General features: G+C 40.7%; 1 protein-coding gene across 1 annotated transcript; it reads left to right on the forward strand.

Annotated features, from left to right (window-relative positions):
* Positions 1-3,401: 3,401 nt before the first annotated feature.
* On the forward strand, positions 3,402-7,961 carry c7a (complement component 7a; the record flags this gene model as incomplete). The annotated part of the gene is given in 14 exon segments (XM_079222297.1): positions 3,402-3,417; positions 4,747-4,879; positions 5,009-5,012; positions 5,017-5,104; positions 5,257-5,385; positions 5,472-5,539; positions 5,674-5,769; positions 6,405-6,503; positions 6,505-6,553; positions 7,568-7,590; positions 7,592-7,729; positions 7,731-7,748; positions 7,828-7,899; positions 7,902-7,961. Coding segments are annotated over 14 exon segments (993 nt in total).
* Between the last annotated feature and the right edge of the window lie 2,944 nt (positions 7,962-10,905).

The following is a 10,905-nucleotide window of genomic DNA, read 5'->3' on the forward strand; positions in this document are numbered from 1 at the left end:
TTGATTGTGTCATTCTGTCTGAAAGGGCCATCAGCCAGAGCTGCCTGGTGCTTTATGACCTTGTTCATCGCAGATCATTACCACTGTGTGTTCTCTATAAAGTCAAAGAGCTAGGTTTAACCTTGCCATCAGTTTTCCTTTCTCTGTACAAGATTCAACATTTTTCCATTTTCTCTCACAGCTCAAAATTCATTTTGACTAGTGTTGGATATTTTCAAAAGTTGACTCTTTATGTGAAAACAACTTGTGACCCTTTGTCACAGGCTGCATGTCTTCATATTGCTGTCATATTGCTTATGAAATAAGAAAAATGCAGCCTATTTTAAAGCTTTGTGGCAATGCATTCATCTTTTAGATGGTTCTTTTTGCCTTATGCATACAGTAGATAATTGTTTTTCACCTGCAAAGGAAGGATGGTCTAATCGCGCAGCGACAAGAGTGATGTGTCCTTCTGAATCAGTTTAATAGTTTTTAGATAGGAGGTAGACTTATCCAGAATTTCAGAATAAAACACAGAGATTTCAGAAAAGTGAGAAACAAATGAAACAATAATATTTAGACCCCTAGGTTGGGGAACCATTGGCTTACAGTACGTTCCTTGAACAGATAAAGTTGTTGTTAATCGCTGTTTGACTTCACAGTCTCTGCAGTTTACTGTTGATGAGCTTCAAAATGTATTGAATATCTCTTATATATATATATATATATATATATATATATATATATATATATATATACATATATATGATTTATTCTCTTCTTGATTGACAGATGGTAGAAACAGACAGCTATCCTGCACCAAAAGATCTCCAGGGAAATCAAACCAGGGACGTAGCCGTTACAAACAGTATACTTTTAAACCAGCATGGCTATCAGGACACAAATATCACTTTAATGAAGAAATGTTGAAATATTGGTACGGTTTATTCTGGAGGAGAGCACATAAGCCCCATGTTCATTGACTAAGTCTGTCTCTGTTGTCTGGCAGACCAAACTTCCAGGGCAGATGGCGGTCAACAATACCCTCTGAACATCATGAGTCTCACCGAAGCGGCACTAATAGAGGGCACGGTCTGGTGGCCTATTGTCTGAGCCAACTGTTATTCTAGCCCGAAGTGCAGGGACTTGGCTCGTTGCTGTACAGTAGAGAGTCATTAAGCACCGGGTGGTCATTTCAGAAATACAGGAAATCACTTTTGTAGCCATTGGCTCAGTTTATTATGCACAAAGAAAACATCCCTTATGCTTTGATTGTCTACTTTGACCTGACCTCCTTGTTTTCATATGTTGGTGTGAGATCCAAAAGATCCATTGTCCTCAAAACATTAGAATAATGTAGTTATCTAGAGACCGTCTGGTTTATGACAGGTGTTGAATGAAATGATATATATGCACAGTGTATGGGAACAAATGATACGGCTCGCTTTTCCATTTACTCAGAGATGACAGTCAAGTAGAAAATGCCATGCAATTTCTGCATTGCTCTAAAGTTGCTGTACCTGGAAAATGGCTCTGGAATAAGATGCTTAACTTGAGGGGGTCTTAATTTTTCTGTGAATGTAGCGCTGAGATTCTTGCCAAGAAGTGTTTGTTTGAGCTTTGTATTTCCCTCTGCTTTATACCTCTGCTGTTAAGGGCCAGAAAATATATTCGCATTTCCAAAATGCCATCACCACTGTAGTAAAACATTTTTTTTATCTGTTGCAACTCATTTTGAGCTGCAAGTTAATTTGACATCCTAAATTTATGGCCAGGATAAAATTGTCTCTTGCGTATTTCTCACAATGATAGACAGCAAGAATCAACGCTCACTAACACAACCTCGTCTGCCCTAAGGCTGCCAAAAAAAACATTTCATTGCAACACTCAAGCTCAGTATTCCCTTTTGAACTGCCAGTATGTGATGGATATGCACAGTGTGGCCTCCTGTCTGGCTGTGACAGCAGATATATACCCAGAATTAGACAGTGAATAGGGGAAACACTTCCTCATTAAATAGCAGAAGAAACTCAAATATGGCTGCAAGAGATGTCCCTCTGCACATCTGGTTGGCATAGACTTCTTCATGGAGTCTCTCTTTCTCTGTCTCTTTCAACATGTGGACAAATCATTACATCGTGATTGATCTAAATGTCCTAATAGATTCTTAACTATATGCAGTTTTCCTCAAAAATCTCCTCTCCTTACTCACCGTATGCATGAGTTTGCTCAGCCTTGAATCACGTCTCAGCCATGGAGGTGGAAACGGTTCTCAAATCTCTATTGCCCTCCAGTGTTTACTCGACTAAAGCACATCTCAATACTCATCGTCATCTTGGTCTGTTTTCATGTTGTGTCTCCGTTGAAAAGGCGTCGAAAATGCTTTCATTAAATCTCCCTCTGAACAAGTTAGAAATGACAATATACATTCATTTTAGAAAAACAATAAATAGTTTGCACTTTGTGTCAAAGAAAATGACCTCTGCTAAATGTGGACTCTCCATCTTTGCTGTAAGAATTCTGCTGACTCGTTCTCTTTCACACATCTAAAAAGTGGAACGTAAAAATGTGAGGCGCAATGCGAGCTGCTAGCAGATGCTGCCATGGTTTTTTTGGCTAGCGGTCCCAGATGTGGATAAGGGTAAAAGTGTACATTGCTGAGAATGATTCAATATGCCTTTTAAAAGCAAGAAGCTCCCATCCTCTTTTTGTGACGCGAATACCTCAACAGATAAAAACGAAACAGATCCTGGCAGTATCTCCGACATGCTTGGGAAGGGAGTGCTGAGTGGAGGGGAACTCAGTTGGATGTCACTAAATCCTACACACTGCTCCTTAACTCCTTTGGCAGAAGTGAATGTGAACACAGATTACATCGGATTATTTAGCCCAATAGTCACCAACCACATATCTTCTGAACATTCTGACTCTGAAATGGCATTTTTCAGACGGACAAGTCAGGAAAAATATACTTTGTTCAAGACCTTTCTTTGTCTCAGCAACACACACTTATACCAATACTTGTTTGCAATGCCAAACATGGCTGGCATCTGTGTAAAGCTCTGATGTAAGCAACAGACAATGTAGAGGTATATATAGATACATATAATCCAATCTGCTTTCCTCCATCTGCGAGACTTCAGAACGAGGTAGGGGGATGGGAGGAGAAGCGAACATGCCATGACCATGCACAGTTTAAACACAGGAAGTGTTTACCCTTCTACACCATCAGCAGAGCTTGCAATGCGTCATCTTTGGCGTCTGTAGCCTCTCTCCTCCAGGGCTGATGCACAGCAGAGGGCAGAAGAGATTTAACTTTTGGAAGAAACCAAGATTGTTGACTTTGTGACTTTTTGGGGTGGCCTATGATGACATGACATCCTTAGGAGATTACATTTGAATAATAATATTGAAAGGGCATGATGCTTCTGGTACAAGGTAATTCATAGACTGCATTACTCAAAATGAAAACTGAACTGCATCTTCCCATCAGTGTCTCCTCAAGGCGACGAGTGTTGATCTGCTGAAGGATCATTGCTATTTTTTAAAGCACAAAAGTCATACAAATCAAATTAAGGAGCCATAAAATAATGCATCACAAAGGTTATAATAGGTCATAGTCTAATAATGTAGCAAAAAGGTAATACAAGAGTCATACTATATGTTACAAAAAAGTAATAAAAAGGTCATACACACACACACTTGTGTACATATTAGTCCAGTCTATCGTTTACCTTTAATTGTCCAGCTTTGTTGTCCTTGTTCCAAGCTGTTATGTCTATTTATGTGTACACTGAGAAAAATGCAAAAAAAAGAAGCAAAAAACATTCTTCTATGTATAGACATACTTGGCCAATAAAGTTGGTTGTGTTCCTGTCTACATTGGCTTCTAAATTGAACTTGACCTTTAAGAAAAGCATTAACTTTTGAACCAAAGTGCAATGTACCAATCAATTTCAACCCAATCAGCACCTCCAGGGCGGAGGTGCTGATTAGGTTGAAATTAAGGAACATCCGCCCCAACATGACATTTCCTTCACCTTTTACTGGACAGACATTTTTCAGAGCATCTGCCATTGTAGGAAAAGATGTTTCGCATCCAGTTCCATCATGAATCGTTGTCTTGATATACACTCTCACAGAAAGTGCAATCTCTGTCTTTGAGGTTATTTTTAGAGTACAAGTCTGCACTAAAGTAGCACTTAAATGGCAATTACTTATAACACTTTGTAGTTTTCCTTACTTGAAGAAATTGTACTTTCTTGATTCTTGTTGTTCTGAGTTTGTACTCATGGTTGAATGCACTCATTGTAAGTCGCTTTGGATAAAAGCGCCAGCTAATTGAATGTAATGTATAATTCTTCCAGGCCACGGCATCCCACCTCTTCCGCTATCTATTTTGCAGGAGCATTGTCGCTGCACTCTGTGCTTAGCACTGCCCAAGACGATTGTTATTGGTTTCAAGAAATGCAAAATAGGCCAGAGCGCAGCATTGGCAGCAGTAGTTCCAAAAATATGTCATTTTCTCTTGTTCCACACACACACACACACACAGAAAAAAAAATCAACCGTTCCCCTCATGAAACCCAAAGAGTTCCAAGGAATGTTCCTCTAAGAGTTTGACTCCCTAACTAGAACTACACTGAGCGGCGCCAACGCCTCTTCAAGGCTCTTCAGTTTGCTGCTCTCACAAGTGCATTTTCTGATTTCTGCATAACAAACTAAGATTTGATTTTGAGTGTTTGAACGTTTACTTTGTGTCCTCAGTTCACTGCTGTAACCTCTCATCTTCCCTTGTCTTCTTCTCTGCTTTCCTCTTCTCCTCTTCACTTCCTCAGAGCATTACACAACTCTTTTCAGCAGCGCTGCCATGGCTGCTATTCCTTTTCACTTCCAAGGGGTAGATCTGTTAATGCTCTACTGTTTTCAACATAAAAAACTAATAAAAAACAATAAATGATAACAACAATTCATTGCAGTTATTTGGTTTCATTATTTGAATCATTTGATTTAAAATGTAATTCCCAAGGTTTTGTAACCAGAGTGAATTTCCAGTGGGGGCCTTATGGTGACTGGTCAGAGTGTGATGGCTGCACCAAATCACAGGATAGGACAATTAATTATAGTATTGAGTAGTGCTCTTCTCTGTAAGTAATTATTAGCTAAGTTAAACACTTTGTATAATGTTGATAAAATACACATTTTACTAGCAATATATACATGTTTTATAATAAAGATGTTTTCCTAATGTATATGCTTGTTATTGTATATTTCCAGCTATGGCTGTCTATGCTCAGTTTGGAGGGAACCCCTGCGATGGGGAGCGGACCGAGACCAGGACCTGTGAAACCACACAAGACTGCCCTCTAGAGGATGGATGTGGAGACAGGTTTCGCTGTCCATCTGGTTAGAAAATACACTCTGCTCATGCCCATAATCATGCAGAATGAAATAACAACCACAGAGCGGTTTGTCTGTCTTCTGACCCACAGGGACGTGTATTAGCCAGTCTCTGGTGTGTAACAGTGATCCGGACTGTGAGGAAAGTGCCTGTGACATTGTACAATACATTGTATGTCTAAAGTCAGGTCTGCCACCTAACATTGAGCTCCTAGGACTCAGGTAAGTGACAAATCCTGTGTGCACCAACACACCAACATTGGGATACTTTCTGTAGAGTTGATGTGGTGTCAGGGCAGAACCCCTGTCATCAACACAAAGGGCATCTACAGCGGTTACCACAATGCTCTCTACAGACTGCCCCTGAGTACCATTCAGTACAACTTTATGGTTGGTCACTCAGGACACATCTAGAGTTGCAATTATTATTCATGCGCCTCTTGGAGTCCTCTCTCCCTGTTTACTGTAAAGGTACCCTGCAGAATTTTGATGGTCCATGACCACAGCTTTGTTTAGATTTAACATGTCTCAGCATCCTTAAGGCGTATTAACACGCAACTTTATTTTCTACCTGATAAAACATTTGCAAAGCAGTTTTATATATCTATTAGTTAGTTGCATACACTTGCAGCCTTTGTCTTCTTTTGCTCTTTTTATCGGTGCATTCGGATCGATGCATTTTGTGATCGGGTTATTTTTTGGCCACTAAAGCTTTTTGAATGTGGCGATGGCTGAGGCATTCAGGGACGAGAGATACACAGACGTGTTAAAAAATGACTTCAGTGCTCAGCATACTTAGTTTGAAGTGTTATAACCGATGCTGCAGATTGGAGAAGACAGTCTTGTAAGACCTGTGAATGCTGGGAAATTAGTGTTCAAACACTCCACAGGGTATTTTTGAAGTTTCTGTGCACGTATTTCCTTTTCACCTAACCCCCTTGCTAACTCCAGTGATAATGTATGAGAATGGAAAAGGAAAACCCATCTTGAAAATGTTACTTTTTCAGTGATATTTTTCCTTCCAGACCCAAACGCCATTGGTTCTAAAGAATGACATAGAGGTAGCTCAGTTCCAGAGCAACTCTCATCAGTACCTCCCACTATCTGAGGAGTTCTGGAAGGCTACTGGTCAAAGTCCCATCGGTCTACCTGCCTCGGAGGCTCCTTCAAGATCGTCGCCAAGATCGATGAAGAAACTGAACAACGAATGCGTGAGGATTCATGTATTATCATCAGCAGCCTCATGATATGCACGAATCAAAGAATTGTGAATCTTCATACGCCGGACAAATTCAGCATGTCGTGTGTTTGAGAAACTTTAATTTCCACGATGGAACATATTGGGAAGAAAGTACCTTTAACCTCCCATACTGGTGGTTGACGATCAAATGTATTCGTATGAACTTGACCAAAAAAGACTTAGACCATATTATTCACACAACATTATATATTTGAAATATATATTTGAAAGAAAATGTATTTTTCAGGAATTTCCAGTGTTTGATCAGAATGTTTTTTTGTTTTGTTTTTCAGAAACACATTTCATTAAAGCAAATAACTTAATCTAGAATTAAAGGTTTCTTGATAATTACAGCAAAATTAAATGTGTTTCTTGATACATTTAAAAATTAAAAGGTTCCTCAGACTATTTTTGATTTTCTTTCAACCGCAACATGGCATTACCAATGTTTAGGTCACAAATAAAAACGATTACAAAACAATGTATTATATAAAATAACAAAAACATTATTTATGATTTTAAATGGGCAGAGGGTAAATGCAACGGTAAATGCAACTATACAAACTGTGGTTAAATGACATTGTATTAGTAATAGAAGTATTAGTAGTTTTTTTCATCTGTCAATCTAAATATCCGGTTTGATAAAATTGCCACAACAGCCATGAAGCGCTGCCTCAATCCTGCTGTTAATTTCTGACAGTGACTTTTGTTTGTCTTTTTCTTTTAATTTCCCTTTCCAAGTCAGCACAAGCAATAATGACTGTGAAAAGACTAAACGTTGGGTTCTCATATTCTCCATCCACCATGTGGACTGCAAGAGAGATCAGCATGGAGCCACATCACACTGGGGTACAATGTTATTGTTAATACTACAAACATACCAGCCTCTGAAACCACTTGCCATTTCTGAATCATTCTGTCCTCCTTCTGCAAACCTTTTCAAAACAGACAATTCCAGGAGCAATAATGTGAAAAAAAGTGAATGTGCAGGGAGGAGGCATCCAACATATCGCAGCACTGACGAGCATGCAGCTCTCTGATCCAGACAGGAACTGGGAAATGTACTCAAACTGGGCCGAGTCTGTTCAATTATTTCCAGATGTCACATATCCGCACTTTGAACGATAAAAGCACGAACGTAGGATTCACTTATCATGTGCCTTTCAGTCATCTTATCAAACAACACTCCGTCTCTCTTGTTTTGGCAGCTGGAGCTGGTGAAAGAGGTCCAGTGTGCCGGGGTGAAGAGACTCTACCTTCGCCGGGCCACAGAGCATGTACCTGGCTTGAGAGCAACACCTGCCGCTGCCGGCCCTGCAGCAACAATGGCATGGTTGTGTGAAGCGGAGGGTCAGCCGGGTGGGTGGCACATTTTTCGACAGGTTCTTTCCAACTGCTGTCACTTTGGTCTCAAGGTGGTTTGATATGTTGAAAGGAATTATTTCAAATTTTGGAAAATAGGCTTTATTCAATTCCTTTCTGAGGGTTAGATGCGATAATGGATAGTTTACTATTTCTTTATTGGATACTATCACACAGACTGAAATATATTCCTCACTTTCTCCCTCGTCCTTCCTTTCTGCTTCTGCCCATTAAGGAGTGCTCCATGGTGGTTGGGCCTGCTGGTCAGACTGGTCGGTGTGCTCTGGGGTTCAGAGAATAAGAAGATGTTCCTGCTCTAATCCCACTCCTCAGGACGGGAGGGGAACAATGTATCGGAGAACCCACTGAGGCGTCTGACTGTGAGGACCAAGACCTGCAAAACCTAAAGTCAGAGCGAGTTTAAGTTTAATTTTGCAGCACTATAGGCACCAGGGTTCACTGCATAGAAGTGATAATATAAATCCTTACATTCTGCAGATATTCTCCATTACTCTTCATGTCTATTCAAATTCAGGTTAGCGAGGTCAGTATAACACAGCTATGCAGCTGGAGTTGGTTGTGTCTATGAAATGTCCAGTTTTCAAGGGAAGTCAGTCACACGCCTCCGCACTTCAACACCCACACCTGTTTACCAGTATATTGACATTAGAGAAGCAGACTGGTCGTTGCACGTTCCAGTCTTGTGAGAAAAGATGAGAACATGATTCTCCTCCTCTTAGACAAGTTAGAGCCAATAGAAATGTTCGATGTTCATGATGGAAAACCGTGTATTAAAGAGCCGACCTTCCGGCTGTTCGGGGTGGTTCAACCTGCGTGTTGACTGGACGACTCCCTGCTATCGCGATCGCAGCATTTGTTACCTTACTTATGATCAAGGAAAATAAATTCCGAGAACGAGAGAAGTTGTTTGGCTCTTTCTCTAAGGTCTGGTGCAACTTCATTTCCTGGTCCGTTGCCTCTGCACATACATGCTCGTCCCCATTGCCCATCTGTGTTGCCATGTCTTTAGCTGAGGCCTCGAAGTATATGTGTGTGTCTTAGTCAAAAGGCTTTGCAGAGTTGCCTGCCTTGCCGCGGAGAGTGTGAAAGCGTTTGACTGCAGAAATGCCACTACTCCGTGTGTGGAATGTACGACAGTCTGGTGCTCCATCGTTAGATGGGCTGTTTTTATCAGTGCTTTCCCTATAGCCGCTACGTGTCTGACACACGTAGGATGTCCCACTTCCACATTGTCCAATTTCCCACTGTAGTACATCACAATTCTTCTACCCGTGAACCCCTCCCCCTTTTGAAATAGGACTGAATTTACAAACCCGTCCTTTTTTATCAACATTGAGGTGAAAAGGTTTAGAATAGTCAGGTGGGTGCACCACCAGGTTTAGTGGCGACTATAAACGCGGCATCTGCTTCCTAGGTCCATACCAATGGTTTAGAGTAATTTTTATAGCCTGCCCCCTGTATAAGTCTCCTCAACGGGGATACCTGCTCTGAAAAATTAGCAATGAAATTCTTACTCCATGTCACCAACCCTAAAAACTTCATCATGTCTCTTACTGTTGCTGGTTTTGTATGCTGTAAAATCGATGATTTCTGTCCCTCACTCATGGCCTACCCTGTTCTGGCCACTATTCTTCCCGGGAAAGTCACCCTCTGTCTCCCAATCGGCAACTTAGACTTGGTTACCTTGAACCCATTTTTCTGTAACCACCCCAAAACTACACTTGTGGCCTCCATAATGGACTCTAAGCTGGTCTCTGCTAGCAAAATGTCATCCACATACTGCAATAGCACCACTCCAACTGGTAACTTCAGCTTTGTTGGAATGTTCTTTAACACATGGTTGAATATGGAGGGCGAGTCTAAATAGCCCTGTGGCAGGCGCGTGTAGGTGTACTGATTTCCCTGATATGAGAATGCAAATATCTGTCTTGAACCTTCAGCCAATGGAACACAGAAAAACGCATTTGCTTTGACCAAACTCTCTCAGCAAGTCAGATGTGTGGACACACCTGTTCTAATCAATGGCTAAATCCTGGTGAAGACTACTTAAATTTACAGTACATTGCATAACAAACTACGGCAAAGATTGAATATTTTCATGATCACACTAATTGATTTTCCAGTTTGGGGTCAGTAGGACCAAGAAGGGCACAGTTTAGTGTTACTCCTCATATCATTTACTTTGTCTTTACATCAGTCCGCCTACGTTGCCAAAGGCTGCACACCCACATTTTAATATGGATGAATGATGTCTTTTGGTAAATATAATAATGAAGCCTCTAAAGCAGAGACACCAACATGAAAAACAACAGGCACCAATGTGGGAAATGTTTTTGTGTATGTGAAATTAAATATCCGATGTGCTTCCAGTAAAAGGAAATGAGTCTGGCTAAATAGCATTGAGTCACATTTGTTAATTATCTTTCACTCTCTAATTTCTGTTTCTTTGTAAGTGATTTCTGGACATGAAATGCAAACTGGAGAAATGGAACTTGAAAGAACAAGTTCATGAACATGAAAAGAAAAAAAAGTTTGACTTCTCCATTACAGAATATAGTTGAAAGTACCCAGATTTCCTGGAAAGGACCTGAAGAAGTGTTCGCACTGGGAAGTTGATTGACCTCAAGAAAATGACCCACTGAGTTACATCTCTCTCCCAATGTAAGTCTTTCTGGAAAAGAGTTTTTTTGGGCCTGGCATCCCGTGAAACCCCCGGAAATTGTAATCGTAAAATGGGGACTTGGTCTCTGTGGGTACTACTCTCTTTCAATCAGGAGGTGTATTCGCTCACTGACATTTTGCACAAGCGTAACCAGCCAATCAGGATGTGACGACCTTAATAACCGAGGCAGCCGCAGCGGAGAAGTAGGTTGCTCCAGCCAACCCAGGTAGTATTTAACCAA

The sequence above is a fragment of the Taurulus bubalis genome (assembly GCF_910589615.1).
Source record: "Taurulus bubalis genome assembly, chromosome: 8".
In the NCBI taxonomy this organism is placed as follows: Eukaryota; Metazoa; Chordata; class Actinopteri; order Perciformes; family Cottidae; genus Taurulus; species Taurulus bubalis.